This window comes from Stenella coeruleoalba (genome assembly GCF_951394435.1).
Source record: "Stenella coeruleoalba genome assembly, chromosome: 7".
NCBI lineage: Eukaryota > Metazoa > Chordata > Mammalia > Artiodactyla > Delphinidae > Stenella > Stenella coeruleoalba.
Window position 1 is genome coordinate 89,308,657 of NC_137153.1, and position 25,438 is coordinate 89,334,094.

Below are 25,438 nucleotides of genomic sequence, written 5' to 3' on the forward strand. Positions count from 1 at the left end.
CTACAAACAGTCATGAGCAGACAATCAAAATTTCTGATTCCATAGCCTTTTTTTTTTTTTCTACAAGAGCAGAGATGACATTAAATATCTGAGACCTCCTAACAAGAAGAGACTTAGTATGGTAGTAGACGGATGTGTTCCAGGGCCTGGGAAGAGGAGGTGGGTCTGAAAGGAAAGGAGGGAAGAGCCTAGCTGGGGCTCTGGCTGAGAATGTACGGCAGGCGGTTTCTAGCAGGGAACCTGTCAGTTGCTTCCAGGTCCTGTCAGACTGGAATGTGAGAAGGGCCCAGGCTGCTCTGTAGACCTCAGCTAGATTCCCCCACAGGGCAGAAGCCAGTGAGGGCACAGGGCCTAACTCTGCCCTTTGGGTAGAGGACTGGGTAATGTGTTGGAGAGAACTGTGAAGAAGGGCCATCGTCTAGAACCTGCTTCCCATCAGGGCACATAGAGAAAATCATAGCCTGTGAATGCCGTGTGTAGGTAAAGTATGGGGCTGCCTGCAGCCAGGAGCAGCTGGCCACCTCATGCTGTACCAGGCCCTGAGGGCAGGAGGATGGATCTCTGGGCACAGCTCTGGCCTATTCGTACGTCCCTGAGCACCTGCCAGGAAAGAGATCCAGTGCTGGGCCCACAGTGAGGCAGCAGACGGTCCCTGTTGGAGAATTCACAGCCTATTGGGTGCAGTTACGTCCACAAATAGTGCCCTGCATGTGTGAATTGCGGAAATGTTTTCTAAGAGTCATGAGAGCTATGGGAGTGGGGATGGGAGAGGAGGCGTTGGCCAGGGAAGCTCTCCTGGAGGAGGTGGCACTTTAGTTCAACTGTGCATGTTGAGAAGTGACTGAGGGAGGAATTGTGGAATCTGGGGCATGGGAAGTACCCTGTATGTCCAGGTGAAAGTTGGGCAGGGAATGGCCACATGGAGAGGAAGGAAGGGATTTGGAAGGTTGTCAGGAAGGAAGCAAGGGCTTAAAAGCCTGCTGACTTTGGACTGTGTTCAATAGGCAATGGGAAGCCATGGAAGGCTTCAGAGCAGGACATGGCGGACTCAACCTTGGGCCCCACCCCTCTTATGCTTACCGTCCCACCTCATATGCAGCTTGGCTTCTTGGGCAGCCTGTCCCCTCCTCGTGGTATGGACTCCTGCTCACCATGCCCTGGCTGCGCTGGGCCACCTCTGTGTGCCCTCTGCTAGGCTGCGTCTCCTCCACCAGGCTATCATCACTGTCCCCCTTCTCCCTGGCAAAAAGGAACTGCAGAAACAGAAGATATCATTCAGTAGACAAGAAAGGGTCCCTGAAATCTCTAAAAATGGCTTCAATGTTGATCAAAAGTTGCCCAAAGTTACATAATATTATCTTGGATAGGAACTGCTGGGAAGCAGAATTTGTTGCCACATAAGCAAGAAGTTCTAACGTGAATTACCGAATTACCTTCAGAAATAGTGAACTCCCCCCATTACTAGAGATATTTCATCAAGGACCAGCTGACTAGAGCAAGAAAGTTGTGGAGGGGGTGGGAAATGAGCAAGGCCCCGTCCAGGCCTGGGTGCCGTGTACTTGAAGCAACACAAACTCCCAATGAAGAACACGGTTAAAAGGGACGGTACGGGCTTCCCTGGTGGCACAGTGGTAGAGAGTCCGCCTGCCGATGCAGGGGGCACGGGTTCGTGCCCCGGTCTGGGGGGATCCCACATGCCGCGGAGCGGCTGGGCCCGTGAGCCATGGCCGCTGAGCCTGCGCGTCCGGAGCCTGTGCTCCGCAACGGGAGAGGCCACAACAGTGAGAGGCCCGTGTACCAAAAAATAAAAATAAAAAAGGGACGGTATTCATTTTATTAAAACCACATCTGCAAGCAATTTGCTCTTATCAATAAGGAAATTTCTATAAATTCAAGTCTGAAAGAGAATAGTGATCAGTACCGTTACAGACATGGACCCCAAGGAAGCTCAGTCCTGTGCTGAGTATTCACGGAGGCTCCTGCTACTGCCAGATGGCAGCTAGGAGTATCGGCTGTCTCAGCACCGTGTCAGGCACAACAGGAACTCCACTGGGGATGCAGATAGGTCCTGGCATGGTACAGTACTGTACAGTTTTTAAGGCAAGTTCATATCCTGTGGGCTCATCTGAGCCTCACAGCACTTGCAGGTAGGGTCATTAACCTCATTTTACAGATGATGCCCCAAGGAGTACAGTGACTAGCTTGAGGTCACAATTGATTGTGGACCAAAACTGCAGTTTTCATCCTTTATAGTCCAGCTCTGACTCTGCTACCTGAATCCCAAACTCTCAAATCTCCCTCTGGGTGTAAGACCTCATCTCAGAGCCCATGGAAGGTAATCCAAAGGTAGACTTAAGTCCCACAGAGAAACCGAGCAAAAGCAAAGCATCACAGGCCTAATAAGAGAGGGGCCATCTCCAAAGAAGATATACAGACGGCCAACAAACACATGAAAGGATGCTCAACATCACTAATCATTAGAGAAATGCAAATCAAAACTGCAATGAGATATCATCTCACACCAGTCAGAATGGCCATCATCAAAAAATCTACAAACAGTAAATGCTGGAGAGGGTGTGGAGAAAAGGGAACCCTCTTGCACTGTTGGTGGGAATGCAAATTGATACAGCCACTATGGAGAACAGTATGGAGGTTCCTTAAAAAACTAAAAATAGAATTACCATATGACCCAGCAATCCCACTACTGGGCATATACACTGAGAAAACCATAATTCAAAAAGAGTCATGTACCAAAATGTTCATTGCAGCTCTATTTACAATAGCCAGGACATGGAAGCAACCTAAGTGTCCATCAACAGATGAATGGATAAAGAAGATGTGGCACATATATACAATGGAATATTACTCAGCCATAAAAAGAAATGAAATTGAGTTATTTGTAGTGAGGTGGATGAACCTAGAGTCTGTCATACAGAGTGAAGTAAGTCAGAAAGAGAAAAACAAATAGCGTATGCTAACACATATATATGGAATCTAAGAAAAAAAAAAAGGTCATGAAGAACCTAGGGGTAAGACGGGAATAAAGACACAGACCTACTAGAGAATGGACTTGAGGATATGGGGAGGGGGAAGGGTAAGCTGTGACAAAGTAAGACAGTGGCATGGACATATATACACTACCAAACGTAAAATAGATAGCTAGTGGGAAGCAGCCGCATAGCACAGGGAGATCAGCTCAGTGGTTTGTGACCACCTAGAGAGGTGGGATAGGAAGGGTGGGAGGGAGACGCAAGAGGGAAGAGATTGGGAACATATGTATACGTATAACTGATTCACTTTGTTATAAAGCAGAAACTAACACACCATTGTAAAGCAATTATACTCCAATAAAGATGTTAAAAAAGAAAAAAAAAGAAAAAAGAGAGGGGCCAGAGCGAGTAGGCACTGGCTAGAGACCGGCTGCATTCACCTGAACATGGTGGATGAGTACAGACCCCAGTTCCACCATCAGCTGTGTGACCTTGGGCAAGTTACTCATTCTGTGTCTCAATTTTGCCATGTGTACAATTGGGATAACTTTCTACCTCCTAGGGGTGATGTAAGGATCAAATGAGTTAATAGCTGTAAAGCATTAGAACAGTGCCTGACAAAATAGCAAGTATTTTTACTTGGACCCTGTGGCCGTGGGTCTGGGAATAAATATTGGTTTGCAGGGATGAACAGAGATATGGGGTCAAGTGCATGCATCTTCCTCTGTCAGGAATGCCCTCTGCCTGTCAGAATTCAGCTCTGGGCCATCCCCAGTAGAATTAATTTCCCTCTTCTCAGCATTCCTGGAGCATAGTGCTGAAGACATCTATCCAAGCTAGCGTTTTAAATGATTTGGTTAGGACTAAAGCCACTTTTGAGGTTCCTTCTGCCTTGTATTCTACTTACATTACATTGCCCCATATGAAAGTACCGTTTTTAGGTTAAAAAAAAAACTATTGGAAATTGCCAGTTTTATATGGTTCAAACCAATTAACGCACTGAGAGTCTGTTTAAACCCTGAGGGCGATTGCTTTGCGTTTTCCTCACCCTACCACTGCCCTCCTGCCAAGCACCTAAGAAGATACTTTTACATAGTACCACTTCAAAACCATATAAGGAATTGACCGACAGGATGCTGAACCTTCAGAACTGAGGCACAGACCCTGGAAAGAGGCCTTTCCCTCCCTACTAGAGGGGATGATCTCCCTGGGAAGCCCTGCTGATTTGGCCGTCTCTATTTCCATCATTACCTTCTGGAAAGCAGGGGCTCTCTGGGTTTCCTTGGCAACATTTTGGACCTGAGGAGCATAGGGATGCCTGAGCTGCCCAAACCCCACTCATAGTTAGTTCCTCTCCTTTTGATTCCAAGACAGGTTGGGAAAACTGCCTGTGGTTGCTTAGCAACAGTCACCTGCTGATTTCTTCCCAACATTCCCTAAGAAATGAATAAGCAGTAAAATCTTCCAGGTTGAAAGCTGGGCCTGAAGGGCTGGGCCAGGGGGCAAGTGAGACACATGCCTGAGGGCTGGGAGGTGGCCGAGCCCTTAATCACCGTGGGTGACTTTAGGCAACTTTCTTTCAGGACCTTATTCTCCCCAAATGGACAATGGGGTCAGGCTGAGTGATCTGTGAGACCCTCCCAGCTCAGCTGTTCTGATTCAATAGCAGCCAGCTAGTGGTCATTCACTCGCTGCCTTGGAGGGAAGGGACTTTCTGAACTTTTCAGGGTGGGTAAGGTGTAGGACATGGCTGCCCTTAGGAATCTTCCAATCTAATTGGAAAGACAGGTCCCAGACTGTGGATCTGATACAGAGAGATTCTTGTAGCTTGGGGAGACTTCCTGGGGGCAGTTAAGCCTGGGGAAAACAGACAGGCAAAAAGAAGACGGGGCTTTCCTGTATAAATGTCTTTATATGGGAAAGGGCAAGGGTATAGAGGTGGAACTATGCGACACACAGTTCTGATTGGAGAGTCTCTGAAAAGAGCAGTAGGAGCTAGATGAGGATGTGTAGTTTGGGGCAGACTAGAAAAGCCTTGACTGCTAAGGTAAAGTGCTCCCCTCCCCCCCCCCATAGTCTCCTTGGGAACCTTCTGATAGTTCTAAGAGGTTAAGTGGTTTCACGCAGATCACTCTAGCTGTAGGGTGGAGGATGAGCATGGGAAAGGGTTCAGGCCAGGTGTTAAGAAGCTCTTGCAGCTGCTCTTAAGGAAGTGACATGGACAAGCTGAAGGAGAGTGGAGAGGAGGAAGCAGATCCAAGGGACATTAAGGGACAGAAGAGTCTTAGCGACTCTTATTCACATATTTACTGTGCGCCTACTATGTGCCAGGCGGTTCTGAGTGCTGTACGAGGGAGAATGTTCTGAGGCTGAGGATCATGTATTCTGACATGGTGAGGATGCTTAGGGCTCACCCATGGGTGTGTCCTTTCAGGAACCTGGACTAAAAGCAGTGTAGAAGAAGGGCCCTGGTGGCGGTGGGGAATTCGGATGAGAGAGCAGCGGCAGAGGACCTGTGTTTAGGGCCCGTTTGAAACTAGCGTACCTAGGAGAGGAACTGTTCAAAGCACAGGGCATGACTGGTAAGGGAGAGGATGGGAATGCTTACAGAGGCGGCAGTAGACCAGCCATGTCTGGATCGGATGAGACCAGAGCCGCGGAGAGCCTAGGGCGGCCACTCAGGTGTCGGCCCCTAGGGCAGTCGGGAGATGCTGATAGCCCCTTCCCAGAGCCGCAGGGCCGGGTAGAGCAGCTCCTGGAAGGCGGCACGGAAGGTGTGCAGGTGGGTCATGCCGTCACGTCGTAAAAGGTGAAGACGCCGACCTCGTAGTCCAGGAAGACGCCGAGCCGGTCGGGGTCGTCGCGGCGCCGCAGACGGCTGCGCTGGCCATCGTGGAAGGCCCAGTACTCGAGGTCATATAGTTCGAGGCACCAGGACTGGCGGTTGCAGCCCAAGCGGGCTGCGGCAGAGGCGCCGCAGGGAGCCGTAGGCCGCGCCCACCCACCAGCCGACGCCCGCCTCCAGCACGTCCACTTCCCAGTAGTGGCGGCCGGCGTCGAAGCAGTCGCAGCCCAGCACCTGCCACAGCGCGTCGAAACGCAGCGCAAGATTGAGCCCCAGGTTGCCGTGGTGGCCACAACGCACCTTCAAGCAGTCTGCCGAGAGACGCACGCGCGAGTGCAGCGTGTCTGCCTCCAGCGTGAGCGTACGCGCGTCTGCGGAGGGCGGGGACACCGGGCCAGGCCCAATGGGCGGGGCCAGTGCCCCTGCCCCGCCCCCTGGAAACCGACCCTGCTGGTACCCGTTGTCCCGCAAGTGTTCAGGGTAGAATACAGGGAAACACGGAAATCACGAGTGGGGCGGTGGCTGGGGAGCACGGGCAGGAGAAAACATTTTAGTGCACACCCGTTGTACGGCTTGAATTTTGTACCATGGAATTTGTTGCCAATTTCTAAAAAGTTAATAAAAAATAATCCTATCGGGGCTTCCCTGGTGGCGCAGTGGTTGAGAGTCTGCCTGCCAATGCAGGGGACACGGGTTCGAGCCCTAGTCTGGGAAGATTCCACATGCCGCGGAGCAGCTAGGCCCGTGAGCCACAACTACTGAGCCTGCGCGTCTGGAGCCTGTGCTCCGCAACAAGAGAGGCCGCGATAGTGAGAGGCCCGCGCACCGCAATGAAGAGTGGCCCCTGCTCGCTGCAACTAGAGAAAGCCCTTGCACAGAAACGAAGACCCAACACCATCAAAAATAAAAAAATAAATAAATTTAAATTATATAAAAATAAAAAAAATAATAATCCTATCACTGTTAACACTTGGGTGTATATGCTTCCAATTTTTTTCTTTACTTGCCCCTTTATAGTTTTTTTCTTAACGTTGGTGTCATACTATACAGGCTCTTGGGTAATCTGCTTTTGAAATTTATTGAAGTATTTATGAACATTTTACCACATCAATTTCATCTGTGGATTCAACAAACCTCTGATCAAATTTTGATGGGCTGTTGGATCTGTGCATGCAGAATCCATGGATACAGGGAGCTGAGTGTATTTGCAAACCATATAATTGTTAAGAGAATAATGTCCAGAGTATATAAGGAACTGGTACCACTCAGTATCAAAAAAAAAACAAAAACAAAGAAAAGAATAACCCAACTAAAAAATGAGCAAAGGGGCTTCCCTGGTGGCGCAGTGGTTGAGAGTCTGCCTGCCGATGCAGGGGACACGGGTTCGTGCCCCGGTCCAGGAAGATCTCACATGCCGCGGAGCGGCTAGGCGCGTGAGCCATGGCCGAGGAGCCTGTGCTCCGCAACGGGAGAGGCCACAACAGTGAGAGGCCCGTGTACCGCAAAAAAAAAAAAAAAAAAGCATTTTAATGGCAACCTTAAGATTTTGATGTATAGATGAATTGTAATTTAACGTATTCCCTCCCCCCGCCTTAAAAAATACGCTTTTTAAAAAGGTTTTGAAAATACTAATATGAATACATCTTTATGTATCTGATTAGTTATTTAGAATATATTCCTAGAAGAAGAAGAATTGCTCGGTCGACGGGGATGATTGTGATTTTAAGGCCTTTGGTAAATATTGCCAAACTGTCCTCCAGAAAGGTGGTGGTGATTTAAACTCCCAATAACAGTTCTTGCTGCATTATACACCTCTGTAGACATGAAGTTAGAGAAAAGTCTAGATCTTAGGGCATGTGGATGTTTAGCTTTAGTAGATACTGCTGGATAGTTTTCTCGGTAATATTTTGGAGTTTTCTGTAGAGAGGTTTTGTATGTCTTTTGTTAGATTTATTCCTAGCTTTTTAAAAGTGTTACTGAAAATAATGTTTTTAAAATTTCATTTTCTAATTGTTTATTGCCAATACATAGAAATACAATTGATTTTTGTATGCTGACATTACATCCAGCAGCTGTTCTAAATTCATTTGGTAACTAATTTATTTATAGATTATTTTGGATTTTCTGTAAATAATAATGTCACCTTTGAATAATGATCTTTTTTTCCCTTTTCCCATCCTTATACGTTACTTTTTTTTTTTTTTTTTTGGCCTCAAGGCACTCTCTAGGACATCTAGAACAATGTTGCATAGAAGTGTTTATACTGGGCATCCTTTTCTCCCACTCCTGGGTAAATACCCAACAGAAATGCATACATAGGTGCATCAAAAGACATGTACAGGGATATTCAAAGCAACATTATTCACTATAGGCAAAAGCTAAACAATCCAAAATGTCCATCAATATATTAAGTGTGCTACATTCATACAATGGAATACTACACCACAGTGAAAATCAACAAACTACTGCTACACACAATCATATGGGTAAATCTCACAAATGTCATGTTGTTCTGTCGAAGCAAGACACAAAAGAGTAGTCTGAGTGATCTCATTATATAAAGGTCAAAGACAGGCAAAAGTAATCTTTACTGTGAGAAGTCAGGAGAGTAGTTACCCTTCGGGATAGTGAACTGGCATGAGGAAGGATTCTGGGGAGCTAGAAGTTTCCATTTCATGGTCTGAAGGAAGTTATTGAATGTGTTCACTTTTAAAAAATCATTGAGCTACAGCCCTTTGACTTGTGCACTTTATGTATTTTATATTTGTTAAAGTTTAGTTTAAAAAAATGCATGCCTAGTAATTCCATTTTGAGAAATTACTCCTAAAAAAATACAAAAATGAGCTAAGGTGTATTCAGTCACTAATTAATTCAACAAAGAGGTACAAGAATGGATGTTTACTGCAGCACTGTTTATAGAAATGAAAATGTAAAGCAGCCTAAATGTCCAATAGTATGATATGAGATTGATTTAAACATGGCATATTCAATGGAATACCATGTATCCTTTAAAAATAACTATAATATCTATGTTTATTAAAATAGAAAATTGTTCAATCTATACTATTAAATTTATTTATATATTTATTTATTTATTTTGCGGTACGCGGGCCTCTCACTGCTGTGGCCTCTCCTGTTGCAGAGCACAGGCTCCGGACGCACAGGCTCAGCGGCCACGGCTCACGGGCCCAGCCGCTCCGCGGCATGTGGGATCCTCCCGGACCGGGACACGAACCCGTGTCCCCTGCATCGGCAGGCGGACTCTCAACCACTGCGCCACCAGGGAAGCCCTAAATTTTTAAAATTACAAAAGAAGGCAATTCCCTGGCGGTCCAGTGGTTAGGACTCCGTACTTCCACTGCTGGGGGCCAGAGTTCGACCCCTGATTGGGGAATTAAGATCCTGCAAGCCTCGTGGTGGAACCACAAATAAATAAATAAATAAAATTACAAAAGAATATCTATAATATCCCATTTTTAAAAATCTGTAGACATATATATTTTTAAAATGTCTGAAAGAATATATGACAAAAATTAACATCATTTAACTCTGGGGCAGCCAATTGTTTTCTTTTAGTATATGTAATTTCGAATTCTCTACAAGAAGCACACATTACCTGTATAATTTTTTAAGGGAACAAAGATGTTCATAATATATCAGTAGATGAAAACACAGATTACAAAACAGGATGTAGAGTATGACACCATGTTTGTAAAAAATATATATATTAAATATTTATCACAGTATGTATATAGATATGCCAAAGAAAGTTAAAAGGGCAAATAATAGTAGTTATCTACTACTACGTGTCTGCTTGGGTATGTGAGCAGAAACATTTCCGAAGCTCTTCAGTGATTTATGCGTGATTTTCTTTTAAAAAACTTTTCTTTGTTTTCTAATTTTTCTACAGTGAACGTGTATTATTTCTGTGGTTTTTAAAAAACTGATAATAAGGGTTAAGAAAACTGAAGTTGGGTTTCTTAGGGAAAAAGGGGGGCCTCTACTTCAGTGACCCTCCCTCCCACCAGTACACCCCACGCCCTCTTCACCCTCTCCCCGCTCCTGGGGTCTTACATTTTAAGAAGAGTGATCGCTCTGGTGAGGGGCTTGTTTTCAGCAGGGAACCCGGCTGGGCGCCGGAGGAGCCTGAGAGCTGGCAGTTCACGTCTGTAATGAATTGTGAGAAATGAGTGCCTGGTGTTCATGCAAGCAGCACAAATTACAAAACATACTAAAAATATTACAGAACTGGGGATTCGCATAATCTCTCCCCAAGAATTGCATGCAAATTTAAGTAGGAAATGCAAATTCACAGTAACAAGAAAACTTCAGGACAAGGCTCAGATCTATACAGAAACGCACTTTCCAGGATCCGAAGCAAACTGAGCAATGACAGGCCAGTGTGAGTGAGGCCTGGACATGGGGAGGAGACAGCAGGCTCCAGGACCATCCTGAGAGTCAACCATGTATTCAGCAGTCAAGGAAGGGGGCAATTTCATGGCAGACATGCAAATTCTAGGATAAAGATCGAAAACAAGAAGTCAAAGCTGAACCCTTAGGAAGGTTGCGTTCCGGTCTCATCCAGGTAAGAGGGAGTTCAGGCGAAACCCAAGTCATGGTCCCTGTCTCCAACAGCTCAGTCAGGTAAATGAGGTGAGAAATGGGCTTGCTTGAGCCATACCACTCAAGGCAGAGAGTGCTCTAGATCGATGAGGAGACGTGAAAGGGCTCCAGGGCCTGGAGGGGCCAGTGAAGGCTTCATGGAGGAGGAAGCATCTCAGCTGGCCCTTAAAGGATGGGGAAGATTTGGACACCCAGAAAAAGGATGGGAGCCTTTCCCCAGGATACAGCAGGAGCAAAGACATTAAGGACAGGTGCTAGGAGCGTCGTGTAAAAAGTGAGGAGCCATGGAAGGTGTTTGAAGGAGCGCAGACATGAGCAGAAGAATCTCCAGAGCTCTCTCTGGTGGAGAGTGGATGGGGCAGGGTGAGTGTGGAGGCAGAGGCCCTGTTGGTAGGCTCAGGCCTGACCTGGGGCAGCAGGGATGGAAAAGGGGCTGGGTTCAGGATATACTGCAGTGGTACAAGTACCAAGGCTTAACTCTAATGGGAGTGGAGAATGAAGAGTAGATTGGAGTCAAGAAGCAGAGGATTGGGGGTTGAGGCATGGAAGATGCCAGATTCCATTTCAGCCTTTTGAGCCTGCAATGCCTGTTGGACTCACAGGTAGGGAGGTGAGGCGGCACACTGGAAGGGCAGTGGTGCTGCAAGACCCCCACCTCCCTGTGGCCTTCCTGGGAGTCAGTACCTCTCAGTATTACCTGTGATAGTAAGAATGATGGCCTTACCTGGTGGTGGATGAGGGGTGATGGCCTGGGAGGAAGCAGACTCCAGGGGATCAGAACACAAACCTTGGGACCAGAGTCTGTTTGAATTCTGCCTCTACCCCTACCAGCTGTGTGACCTAGGGCAAGTCAGTTAACCTCTCTGACCCTCAGCTTCCTCATCCGTAAAATGGGGGATAATGAAGATGTCTACCACACAGGGTAATGCTGATGGTTGCATTTTTTAGCAAAACCAACACAGAACACATGAAGTAAATAACCATTGGTAATCTTGACATCAACATGAGCTTCAATCATGGTCTGCCATTTTTTGACCATGGAGCACATTTTGTCATGGATAAGATCCATGCCATGAAAGTTAGGCAGTTCTTGCCCTGAACATCTTCAGGAATTAGCTTTAATTCTCTTAAATGCAGCTTCATCATTCTGCAGGTCAGCAAGGCTCACTTCCAAAAGTTAACCCTTGAGGCCATCAAAAGCAATTTTGGTTCCTAGAGTTCTCATGACTAGGGTTTTTCCAATATTTCTTATATGGAATGTAGCTGGTGCTTTCACATCGTACCAACCTTCCTTAGAAAACAGATCAACCATTTTCTTCTTGGCTCCCTTTTAACTGCCTTTCGTCAGGCATTTGCTCTTGCAAACCACCATGGTGCTGCTCAGAGAGCCAAAAGGGCCATTCCCTCCAAGTCTAAATGCTCTTTTCCATCTCAGAATATGACAACTTCCTTCTAGTTGTTCCGGTCAAAATCTGTGGAGTCTCCTTGGTATCTCTTTCTCTCTTCTTCCCTTCCTGCGCCCACATCTACTCCTGTTGACTCCCCCCACCTACCCTTTGCTGTTCCTTCAACATGCCAAACTTACTCTTCCCTTGTGCCTCGGGACCTTTGCACTTGCTTTTCCCTCTGCCTAGAAGACACTTCCCCCAGATATATCAGCAGCAGCAACAATAATAGCTAACACTCACATGGTGCTTATTATGCCTGAGCGCCATTCTGAGCGCTTTACATGTAAGAACTCATTTAATCCTTACAACAACTCTATGAGACAGGAATATATTATCATCTCCATTTTATGGATATAGAAACAGAGGCATAGAAAAGTTAGGTGCCCTGCTCAAGATGGCAGGGTTAGGAAGTGGTGGGCCTGGGATAGGAACCCGGGCAGTCTGGCTCCAGAGTCCATGCATGTGACCACAATGATCTCCAGCCCATCCTTCAGGTCAGCTCACACATCCCCTTCTCAAAGAGGCCTTTCCCACTTCCCATAGAAAATAGCTCTGGGCTTCCCTGGTGGCGCAGTGGTTGAGAGTCCGCTTGCCGATACAGGGAACACAGGTTCGTGCCCCAGTCTGGGAAGATCCCACATGCCGTGAAGCGGCTGGGCCAGTGAGCCATGGCCGCTGAGCTTGCGTGTCCGGAGCCTGTGTTCCGCAATGGGAGAGGCCACAACAGTGAGAGGCCTGTGTACCGCAAAAAAAAAAAAAAAAAAAAAAAAAAAAGCTCTTCCTCCTGGTCACCCTCCATTCTCCTTACTCAGCTCATTTTTTTTCAAAGCACTTCTTTTTTTTTTTTTTTTAATAAATTTATTTATTTGGCTGCGTTGGGTCTTCGTTGCTGCGCGCGGGCTTTTCTCTAGCTGCGGCGAGTGTCGTTGCGATGTACGGGCTTCTCAGTGCTGTGGCTTCTCTTGTTGTGGAGCGCGGGCTGTAGGCGCGCGGGCTTCAGTAGTTGTGGCTCGCGGGCTCTAGAGCGCAGGCTCAGTAGTTGTGGCATATGGGCTTAGTTGCTCCACGGCATGTTGGATCTTTCCGGACCAGGGCTCGAACCCATGTCCCCTGCATTGGCAGGCGGATTCTTAACCACTGTGCCACCAGGGAAGTCCCCCAAAGCACTTCTTATCGCTGACATATATTCATTTGTTGTCCATCTTCCCCTTAAAAGACTGAGCACCACAAAGGCAGGAGCTTTGTTTAGTACCCCACTGTGCCCAGCACATAACAGGGGCTCAGTAAATGGTCTGAATGAATCCTAATAGCAGAGATGAATGAATGGATATTTCTGAGCACCTGCTTTGTGTCAGGCCCTGCAGTGACCTCAGAGCTGGACCCAAAGTGGTTCTTGCCTTCCAGGCATTTAAGAGAAGAAGGGAGGGGTCCATGTATCCAGCTGACAAACACCCCCAGGCAGAAGATGGAGCAGGCCCAGGGCAGAGCGGGGAGACGGCCGGGAGAGCGAGCGAGCCCGGGGTTTCTTGGAAAGGCTTCCCAGGTGAGCACGGCTGTGGGTCCTGACCAGGCAGAGGAAGAGGAAGGGGAGTTGGCCCTTCCAGCTGGGAGCCCAGCACAGGCAAAGCTGAGGTGTGGCAGAACCTCGGGAGCAACTGAGGGGCAGGAGCAGAGCAGGGCAGCTGCGAGAAGCAGGACCTGGTCTCCGAATGGGTAGGAGGTGAGGTTGGAAGGGAGGGTTGGGCCCAGGCCCAGGAGACCTTGACCACCCAGCCTAGGGCCTCTGTGCAGGAGACACATGATTTAGGGTGGCGATCTTCACAGTTGTCTCTAATCACAGGGCTCAGGGGAGTAAAGGACCCAAGTTTGGTCACACGGTGACTTACTCGCCTTAAGGTGGACGTCCAGTGGCGTCTGCAGCGGACTCTGCGTGGCTTCCACAAGGCCCTTAAAGAAGCTCTTGACGGGCTCAAAGGAGTGGGGCACGGGGTGGCATGACTCCCCCAGGCTCATCTGCTGCTCAGCGGCCGTGTACGCGCGAGGGCACGTGGGGCTCTGGGTGGCTTGGAGCCGCGTCCCAGCCTCCACCACTGTGCCCAGGAACAAACCCAGCCAGCAAGCACTGGCCCCACCTGACCGTGGCACCTGCTGCCACCCCAGGCCCTGCCCCTGGGAGCAGAGCCCCGAGGACCACGGCCTTGTCAGTCCCCCCCACCCCCGCCTCGAGGAAGAAGGCAAGCTGACTGCCCCTGCCCTGAAGTTGCTCACCACCTCGAAAGGGACCCCGAAGCTTTACAGACACTGTGACAGAGGTCGGCCTGAGGTACAGGGGACGAAAAGAGCGAGGGGCCAGTTTTCCTGGGGAAGGCGCTCCTGGGGCATGTCCAAACGGGGGGAACAGGAAACCATATCCCAAAGGGGAAGCCAAAGACTCTGGAAGCTCAGCTGGAATGCTGACCAAGGGGGTGTGCCCGCCACAGTGGGGGCCTGTCCTGTTTTCTGCCTGGACAGCACCTTTTAAATACCCTTCCTGTGTTAAGTGTGGCTTTGCTAAGTACAAGCAAGAAAACTGTCCCAGCCCCCGGTGTAGGCATGTGACGAGGAGTCTCCACTCCAAGACTTGGATGTGGAAGTGAGGGTGGGCTGGTGACAGTGGCGTGTAGCTGTCAGGGACAGCAGTGGTGGAGGTTGCAGGGGACGTGCTCTGGGTCAGGGGTGTGAGCTGTGACATCTGCCCAGCGGAGGAGGGTGGGTCTACACTGGAGCAAGTCTGTGCCATGGCCCTGACTTCACTCCTGCGGCCTGGTCTTCATCACGACTTTCTGGCCTTCCTGGAGATCAGATGTGCTGCCTAATACTCTTTCATAAACTCCTTTCTTGCTTAAAACAGTTACAGTGGATTCTCTTGTTTGCACCTAAGATCCCTGTCTGCACTTTCTGGAGGGTTGTCCTGGGCAGGGATTTAGAAGACAACAGATTTCCTTAGGAGAGCAGGCCCTGGCTGGTGGGCGGTGCTGCCCAAGATGGGAGGGGTGGGTGGATGCCTCAGGAGGGAGGGAAGGTGGCCCAGCGCTTGGCAGGAAGGATGCTGGGCCTTGGAAGGGCTGAGGGACGGTCTCCAAGCCCTGTCTACCTAGGAAGCTGCAGGTCTAGAGCCCATCCTCATTTGGGTGGGAAGAAGGTAATTTGTGGACAAAGAGGGCTAAGGTCACACTCAGAGGGCTGGCCAGGGAGTCAGATCATTAGCAGGGAGGGCAGGGAGTGGCTCCGGGGTGGCCCAGAGGGCAGATGGGTGGGGTGGGACTGGGGAAGGGGATGAGGGACAAATGCGACCACCTGGTAACCCCAAACTCCAGCATCTAGCACAGGGCCTGACACATAGGAGGCTCTCGATAAATGTTCACAATGTAATAAAGGAATGAATGAAACTGAGCACATCTACTTCTTGCCTTTGCAGACTCAGGGAACAGCCACATAACCACCCATCTCTCAAGCCAGAAACCAGCTGTCATCTTGGATTCCCCCAGTCACCAATCCTGTCACATCTATCAAACTTGCCTGCTTCTCCCCATCCCCACTGACCCTTCACTGGTCCAGCCCACCATCATCTCTCTCCTGGATACTGTGGTCTCCTCCCAACTTTCCTTCCAGGCTCCATTCCTGCCTGTCCAGTCCATCCTCCAGCCTGTCACTAAAGTGACCTTTCTAAAGCATTAATCTGACCGTGTCATTCCTCGCTGCAAAACACTCCCCTGGCCCCCGTTCTCTTTACAGGACAAAGTCTAAACTTCATAACCAGGCATATAAGACCCTTCAACAAGTAACCCTGGCATCCCTACATCTCCCAACACGCCCCCCTCCCTTGTACCCTTGCCCCGCCTCCAGTCAGGCTGAACCCTGGCAGTTCTCCAGCCTGCCAAGCTCTCACACGCACATACTTCCTTTCTGCCTGGGATGTCCTCTCTGCTTTTCTCCTCTGTATATACAGTTAGCTCCTCCTTATTCTCCCATACCAGCTCCACTGTCACTTCCTCCTGGAAGCCTTCCCTGATTCCCCATACAGAGTTGGACTTCTCTTGGACACACTTTTGCTAGCTCACTTAGCTGTGCTGTGTTGTGAGTAACTTTCTGAGCATGTCTCCCCACCCATGAGCTCCTAATGTGAAGCAGGGGCCTGTTGCAATCAGGTTGCTCAGTGTATATTTGATGAAAATATGAGTGAACAAATGGAAGGAACGATGAATAATGAAAATCAGTAGCTTGGGCACCAGAGAATTAAAAAAAAAAAAAAGAGAGAGATGAGAAAGCCCTGAAACTGTATCTATGATGGAAGAAGAGCATTCTTCTCCATGGAAGCCTCCCTTTGAATCAGATATTCCTAAAATGTACCATTATTTTAAAAGAAAAAAAATGTGCCCCTCTGTGCGTCTTGCCTCTCTTAAAGTACAACGTCTAAAGTGCCTAGGAGAGCACCTCACCCAGAATATTTTGTTAGGGTTTTTTTGTTGTGGTTGTTATTTAACAATGAGACACAGGCTGAATTGACCAAGGCCACATAAAGGCACAGGAGGGGAAATAGCCTCCAGGGACTGGCTTGACTAGTCTTATACTGACATTTATTTGTCTGTCTTATTTTGCAGCCAGAGCCCATGCTAATCTGTGGTTTAACTCAGTGTCATCTTTACTTAGTTGTACCTTGCTTCATCCCACAAACCTTTAAAGCATCTTACAAAAGTTATCTAATGCTGCAAGATTTTCCTTTACAGTGAGAAAAATGAAGCCAAGAGAAAATCAGGATAAGACTGGAAGCTGGAAGCCAGAGTGAGATGAGGCATAAACTGTATGCCACAAAGTCTCATCCCAGCTATTTGAAACATATTTGGCTCTGAGCTTCCCAGAAGCTATGGCAAAGAAAGAAAGAGGAAGAGTTAGATGAGTAGAAAAGCAATCCAAGTGCACAGGTGACTGCACAGGAGTACTGACACAAGAGAGGAGTTTCTCCCATGGTTCCCTGAAGACGGGAACGTGACCCTCAACAACATGCTTTCACTAAGTGTAGTAGTGAATATTATAGGGGCTAGTTTTTAGATTCTCCTTCAGGATAATAGCCTTCAACCAGAGCCCACTGGCCAAGGAGTCCCGTCCTTCTCTCCCCTTTGAGCAAACTGTGACTCCACTCTTGAAGTCTGCTTAGTAGCTTTTGCAAAGGTGCCTGCCTTTCCAGGAGTGATGGTTCCATTAAGACTGTACTGTCAGAGGACTGGGCAGTGATGCCTTGTGGCTTTAGAGTCAGACAGACCTGATCCCAGATCTGCCACCTACCAGCTGTATAACCTTGGATGAGTCCCTTCATCTCCTGAGCCTCCATTTCTCATTAGTAAAATGGGGTGAGAATATCCAATTTGCAGAGTTCTAGTAAATATTAGAGCTAAGATACCTGAGGTGCTTGGAACACAGAGGCCCTCAAAAATGGTGGCTGTTCATGTCATTTAATTAGTCCAAGATGTATATTATCTTCCTAAAAATGTAATCAGTCTACCTGCTGACAAGGCAGTTCTCTGTGTATTTACTCAGTGTGTGAATACTGTGTTCAGTGCCACATTAACCAAGATGAAATGTGGCGGCCGGTGGCCACTGTGAGGGCAGAAACCCAGCATTACCTGTAGCAGCTGTACAGGACTGGGTTCCTGGCTGGTATTCCAGACCCTGTTGGAGAGATTGTTCATGACATCGATTTGCTCCCCATAAGACTCGATTTGCTCCCTGTACGCCTGCAGGGCAAGCTGCGTGTTTTTCTCAATGAATTTCTTGGTCAGAGTTTCCTCTTCATCAAGTAGTAATCTGAGTTCAGTAAATTTCCTTGTCAGCCAGGTTTTACTTGACTCTGCATGAGCCTAAAGAAAAACCCGAACAATACAAAACCAGATGCAGATGATATGACTGCCAACCAGGAAATCCAAAAGCATCAACATGAAAAAAATTATTATAACTTCTAAAAAGTGAGTTCAGCACTTATAAAAAGCTTTCCTAAGTACCAGCTATAACCAATTGGAAAATGAATGGAGAAATAAAGATCATTCTTAAAACAGTAGGAAAAAATAGCAAAATATTTAAAACTAGACCTAACAAAAACTGTAAGGGCCTAGATAAAGAAAAGCATAAAATTGTACTGAAAGACATAAAATAATCTGAATGCATGGAAGAAAAACCATATCCCTGGCTAGGAAGATTGAATACTATAAAGATGCCATTTGTCTCCAAATTAGTCTATAAATTGGATGTAATCCCAATCAAAGTCTTAACATACAGATTAACCAAATGTTAAATTACCATGGGGGAGAATAAGCACAGGAAAAGCCAAAAATTTCTTTTAAAGGATCAGTGAAGGGGAATTCCCTGGCGGTCCAGTGGTTAGGACGCCAGGCTTTCACTGCTGAGGGCACTGGTTCAATTCCTGGTCGGAGAACTAAGATCCTGCAAGCTGTGTGGCATGGCCGAAAAAAAAAATCAGTGAAGGATGAGCTGCCTTATTAGATATCAAAACAAACTGTAAAGGTACAGGGTTTAAAACTATGTGGCTTAGGCATAGACAAAAAGATCAAGAGCAAAGAATAGCTTAGAAAAGTATGTATATACATATATATAATTAATATAATTATATATATAATTCAACAAATGGTATTGGTACAGCATGCAATTAATCATGTATTTAAAAAAAAACTAAGTTAGATTCTTATCTTATTCTGTATACAAAAACAAATTCAGACAGAACCCCACCTATGAAGTACTCTTGTGAAAAATGTGAATCTGAATCTGATTAAGCCTCTAGATCTAACTTAAAGATACAATTTAGAAGACACATAGAGGACAGAGGAGCATGTTAACCATCAACTTAAAAAATACATCAACCAATAGCATTTTGAAAACTTTCACTCATAATTCAAATAAACAAATAAAATGTGACACTTATAAGACAATTGGGAATGTGACTACTGGTTGGATATTTGATAATATTAAGGAACCATTGTTAATTTTCATAGGTGTGATGATGATACCATGGTTATATATTTTTAAAAATGAGTACTTATCTTAAAGAGGTAATATGCTCAGAGTTTTACAGATGAAATTGAATGTCTGCGATTTGCTTCAAAACACATATGTATGCTTGAGGTTTTCCACGATAAAACTAAACAAACAAACAATTCTAAATAGATCAAAGCACTATACATTAAAAGAATAATAAACCTACTAGAATAAAATACAAAACAATTTTATTTTTAAAAATTTGAGAAGGGAAGACCTCTGTAAGAGGAACCCAAAACTCAGATAGCAAAACGGGAGTCATGACAGGTTGGACTACATAAAAAAAGAAACTCTTCCCAAGAGGTAAGGCACTGTAAACAAAGCCACATGACAAGTAGCAAACTACATAGGCTTACTATCCATAACATATAGTGAAAAAAGAAATCATTCAATTTAAAAATGGACCAGAGATATACAAATGCCAAGAGACGTATGAACAGGTGTCTCTGCGTCCCAAACAATCAAGGAAGTGAGCAGCATAATCAGAAAAAAAAAAAAAAAAAAAAAAAAAATATATATATATATATATATATATATATAGGCCATCAGACTGGAAGAATGCTAACTGATGGATAATACCAAGAGTCCATAAGGGTGTGTGCAATAGGCACTTACATACACTGCAGGTGGTAGTGTCCATCAGTATTGCATTTTTAGAGGGTGATATGATAATATCAAAATTTTAAACGCTTAAATCCTTTGATGCAGCAGCTCCTCTTGCAGGAATTGATCCTAGAAAATGTTTTCACATGTGCACAAATGCACAAAGATTTGTGTACCAAGAATCTCACTATAGCATTGTTGGAGATAGAGAAAAGTTGGACAAAATTTTCAACATGGGAAGTATATATGTATGTTCATTGTACAAATTATGCTGCATTCATACAATGAAATAATAATATTCAGTGATTAAAACGAATGCAGTGTTCTGACACATGCTATAATATGGATGCACCTTGAAGACATGATGCTAAATAAAATAAGCCAGACAGAGAAGGACAAATATTGTATGATTCCACTTATATGAAATATCTAGAGTAGGCAAATTCATAGAGACAGGAAGTAGTTTAGAGGTTACCAGGAGCTGGTGGGAGGGGAATGGGAAGTAATTGCTTAATGATTACAGAGTTTATATTTAGGGTAATGAAAAACTTTTGGAAAGAGTGCTGATGGTTGTACAACACTGTGAATGTAATTAATGCCACTGAATTATATGCTTAAAAATGGTTAAAATGGTAACTTTTATGTTACGTGTATTTTGCCACACACACACACACACACACACACACACACACACACACACACAAAGAATGCAGTAGACCTATATGTCCTGTCGTGGAAAGCTCTTCAAGACACCGTGTGAAAAAGGGCAAGTTGCAGAATAATATATATAGGATGATCTCATTTATGTAAAAGATAATAAAATTAAAAGTGTACATGTATATACGCATCTGCATGTTTGCAAGTGCATTTAAAATGTCTGGGGACTTCCCTGGTGGCGCAGTGGATAAGAATCCGCCTCTCAGTTCAGGGGACATGGGTTCGAGCCCTGGTCCGGGAAGATCCCACATGCCGCGGAGCAACTAAGCCTGTGCGCCACAACTACTGAGCCTGCGCTCTAGAGCCCATGAGCCACAACTACTGAAGCCCATGCGCCTAGAGCCCGTGCTACGCAACAAGAGAAGCCACCGCAATGAGAAGCCCACGCACCGCAACGAAGAACAGTCCCTGCTCACCGCAACTAGAGAAAGCCTGCACGGAGCAAGAAGACCCAACGCAGCCAAAATAAATAAATTAATCAAAAATTTAAAAAAATAAAATGTCTGTTAGTTTGGTCATGTTTGGGAAGAGGTGTGGGATTGGGGAGATGGTCAAGAGGGACTCTCACTCTGTACTTTCCATAGCTGTACACTGTATTCTAATAAACTATTTAAATTTTAAAAACTGAGATGTGTTCATGTATTACCAGTACAATTAAAATATAAAATCATAACAACAAAAAAATCAGGCCGGCTTCTTTCCTCAGCCCAGATGTCTGTACAGCCCACACAGCAGAAAGATCCTTGGTACCCAGGCAGGCATGGGGGTGGGCAGGCTCCCCTGTGTGCCATGTTCTCTCCTTAGTGGGGCAGGAATGTGTGGTTTGGCAGGATCTACGGGATGGGCTCCCAAAGTCTGTGTTTCCCATGCAATGTTCTAGGCAGTGGTGAGGCTCTGAGTTTAGAGCCTCATATTGACTAAACTGGCTTTGGGCTAGCTTGGGAATTAGTCCACACTTACAACATGATTTCTATGAGTCAGTGAGCCGGGACAGAAATATATCTTTGTTGAATGACTAAACGAAGGAAAGAAAATGTGTTCTAAACGCTTGATATATCCACACATTTTGGAGGCAACATATGTACACGGAGGACCTTTCTACAGAAACTGAGAGCAAATATCTTCTCCCAACCAACTGGGCTCCAAGCAGTTTCTACAGATCCACTTTTTAAAGAAGAATATACAAAATAAGCTTAATGACACTACACTTCGTTATGAATCTCAGCGTACAAAACTTAAGTATAGGCAAGATGAGGCTGATTATGCAATATGGTAAAAAAAAAAAAGACAGAGAGAGAGTTCTGGAAATGAAACAAGGAAGTACACTGTCTGGGCCACATTGGTTCAAAATGAGCTAATATATATCTATATATATATATCATGTATTTATATACTCTTTTGTTGTTGTTCACAAAAGTAACAAAAGCTACTGTGGAAAATTTGGAAGATTTGAAAGAAAACTGTAACCACTCTGCTATATATTGTCAACTCATCCCAGTTTGAGTAAAAAGTTAGGGCAGCAGGCAAGTGTTGATTTTCCCTACACCTGGCATGTATGAGCGCGCTGAAAAGCCATGATGGGGAAGCAAACAGCCTATTAACAAGGATGTCAGAGAAAAATCATTTAATGGGTATTGGCTGGGGATTCATGATCAAGTCCTTCTTGATTGCTCTCTGGAAAGGCGTGGATGGGTAGGCCTGGTTGTTGGCTTCTGAACAGTAGACGTTGGTCAATTACGAACTTTACTGGTTTTAATTTGTTTACCAAGCTGTTTTATGGATTAATTTTCAGGCAAATGGCCTTTTCCCTAGTACTGCCTCTGAGTAAGCAAGGACGGAGAGGCATGGTTGCCCCAGACCTCTGTGCCACAACTACGCCTGCCACAGTTCAGCGGAACGCACCAGACTCCCTACAAACGTCTGTGCCTATTGAGCCAGGCGACTCACTTCTAGGAACGTGTCTCAAAGAAAATAAATCAAGGTGCCAAATATCACTGCAGCGTTGTTTTACTTGAGTGAAAGCCTGGATGTGATCTAAATGTTCAACATTAGGAAAACGGCTTCATGAATCATGGTCGATCCCTATAATGGAATATACAGCCTCTAATACTGACACTGACAAAGAACTTTTAATGACACAGGGAAGGGTTAGGGTCTTAAACGAACAACCACAAAACCCCCCATATGTAAGATGACATATAGTTTTGGTCAAAAAGGGAGAAGGAGCTGACATGGAAATCCCCCTTCCTACTTCAAACGCACGGAAATGCTGATAAGATGAGTAAATTTTAAAATTACGCGATCAAGCTGAAAAAAAACCCCACAAGACCCCCAAAACCAACCCACAATCAAACAAACAACAACAACAAAAGGGAAATCCTCAGTGCCAAAAACAAAGAGGGAACTTGGCGTCAGAACCATGGGCAGGAGTTGAGTGAGGGACCCCGGTGGGGTGGGGGTGGAGGGGTGTATGAGAGCCACACCATGCTGGGGCCGGGTCATCTAGGAGGGCGCCCTGGGCACCTGGCGTCCTGGGAGCGGGAAGGGGGCCACGTGACCCGCATCAAACCAGATTCACAGAGAGCCGCTCCATCCATGAACTAGGCACCAGTAAAAGCCCACCCACGGGCCTGGGGGAAGGGCAAGGAATCCTGTCATCCATCCAGGGTCATGCACTACTTTTGCAACTTCCTATAAATCTGTAATTACTTCAAAATAAAGTTTAAAAGTTGGGGAAAAGCTTCAAAAAAGAAAACCATTCCTTAGTTGAAGCTGAAACCTGCCCCCTTAGACTTTCCACACGGATCCTAACTCTTTCCTCGGGGACCCCCAAACCATATCTGCTTAGAGATTTACAGACAGTGAGACTGTGCCCTGACTCTGTTCTTCTGGCTGAACAGCCCAAAGCACCTCTGCCATCCCTTCAGGTGTGCCAACTTTCAGTTCCCAAATCCTTTTGAGCTGATGTAGTTGCCTATACCCAGAGTCTTGCTCTTGAAGACATGACATGATTAATAATTAACCCAGGGCCACAGATGTAAACCACAACTGTCCCCAGTAAACTGGGGCATGCCGTCGCCTGAAAGATAATGGATGTTGGGCAAACAGGGGGCCAACTCTGTGGCCTGGTCTGGGTGCCAGCTACTCCTGTGGTCGTCAGAGCCAATCTCCCTGCCTGACTTGGGGTGGCCAGTCTGGGGTTCACAGGGCCCTCAGTGAGACAGACCCTGGGAGGGCAACCCACTCCTGCCCTCACTTTGAGGCGGTGGCAGCTGAGGGTGAGAAGGGAAGGGATTGGCCAAGTTCACCTAAAACGCTCCTTTAAGAGCAACACCATTCTCACAGTCAAAACAGCAGCTGGGATAATGTCAGCCCCAACTTCCCACTTAAAACCCACAAAAGAATCCACTTAAATAAACAGTGTTATACAAGGAGAAGCCTGAAGAAAGTACATACTTATGGAATACATTTATACCTATTTACTTTCTTTCAACAGTGAAACCTAAAGAGCGATTTGTGTGTTCCTTACCTTGTGTTCTGCTTTGCTTAACGCAGTCTGGGGTGCTGGGTTTGGAGGGCTAGTCTGTCCAAGAGAATGGCTTTGGCCATGGCGGGAGGAAAGGCCGTTCCTGCAATTTGTCAGGCATTATGGGACAAGGCTAGGGCTCTGGGCAGAGGCAGATTCACCACAAAGCTAATGAAACAGGAGCCCCAGGTCCCTCCCTGGCATGGCCCCTTCATGATCTTGCAACTAATTTTGTGTTCTTTTTCTCCAAAAGGGCCCCCTAAATTACAGAAGCCCCAGGTCTCACCAAACCTGACCTGCCCCTTTGAGGCTGTTTGTCATTGTCCCTTGGCTCCATATTGGGGAGAACTGTGTGTCCAAGGGCAAAGGTGGACATCTCATCTGGAATAAGGAAGAATCCCCCACTTGCCTTGAGCTTCTCAGCAGCATCTTGTCTGGGTTATGTTGCCAACTTGCTGCTGCTTCTTGGTTGTCAAATTCTTTAAACATTCTTGGGTGAGTTTCTGTATGTGAAAGTATTAGGAGAGAAGTCTTAATGTTGTCACTTTTGAGATAACAAGTCACCCCAGGGGTCATGTCCTCTCACTCCTGTATTTTTTTTCAGCTGAGCTGAGACTCAAAAGGTGAGCTGACTTGCCCAAAGTCATGAGGCAAGTTGGAAGATGAGCTGGAAGTAGGGCCACTCTGATCCTCAGAGGCCCACATGAGGTATTCTCCAAACCTCGAGGTGCCCCCTTTTTTTCTAGGACAGTCCTGCTTGTGACCTGCTTTTCCAGGCCCTCAAATAGGACTTTAGGGAAGCAGCTTGGGGTCAGGGGAAGAGCCTTCACTTCTAGAGTGAATACTGAGTACCTATAATGTGCTGGCGCCTGTTCTCGGAGCTGCTCTCATGGAACTTGCATCCAGGATTGGTCTGTGGTCCTCTGGCCTTGTCCGGGGTTCAGAGGACCTGCATGGGTAAGAGGTCCCCTCTCCCACCTAAGATGGCTCCCTTCCTTATCTCTGCTTTTCGCAACTGCCACTTCTCCAAAGGCCTTACCTCCATCTTACCTTCTTATGGCTCACCTTACACTCAGCTGCTGGACCAACTGGGAGCTTCCTGAGGGCAGGTCTGCTCCATTCTTGGTTCCCGATCCCCCATAGGGACCAGGGGGTGACCCAGAAGTGTTTGCTGAATTGAACAGAATTACCAGGGGCTGCCAAATTCAAGTGGAGAGCTGGAGCAAGTTATGAGCCTAAGCCCCAGACTCAGATGGGACCTCCTAGGTCTGAGTCCCAGCTCTCCTTCCACATGACCTGGGCAAGTGATCTCACCTTTCTGAACCTCGGTTTCCTCAGCTACAAAAAAAGGGGACACCCCTACAGAGTTGCTGGAAAGAATAAGAAGTACACAGAGTGCTTGGTATAGTGCTTGGCACACAGTAAGTGCTCAATAGACATAGCTTGTATTGTTATTTTAATATCCAACAAGCATTTGCTATGGTGTGCAGGTTTATTCTAGCTGGGGGTCTGGGAGTGAGTGGTGGGGCTGGGAACACAATAGAAACCCAAGTATAAGCCACAGCCTCAACTTCCAGGAGCACATTCATACCCCACTGTGATT

The 25,438-nt window shown here is 46.4% G+C and overlaps 1 protein-coding gene across 1 annotated transcript in view; it reads right to left on the reverse strand.

Moving 5' to 3' along the window:
• The window catches only part of TRIM14 (tripartite motif containing 14), a gene marked incomplete at its 5' end in the record, with an annotated part of 30,305 nt that overhangs the window by 3,200 nt on the left and 1,667 nt on the right, over positions 1-25,438 (reverse strand). The window contains 9 exon segments of the mRNA XM_079927180.1: positions 1,081-1,253; positions 5,599-5,786; positions 5,789-5,967; positions 5,969-6,206; positions 9,910-10,002; positions 13,793-13,961; positions 17,567-17,800; positions 24,245-24,269; positions 24,271-24,338. Coding sequence (XP_079783306.1) covers positions 5,683-5,786; positions 5,789-5,967; positions 5,969-6,206; positions 9,910-10,002; positions 13,793-13,961; positions 17,567-17,800; positions 24,245-24,269; positions 24,271-24,338 — 1,110 coding nt within the window. The 3' untranslated portion in view covers positions 1,081-1,253; positions 5,599-5,682.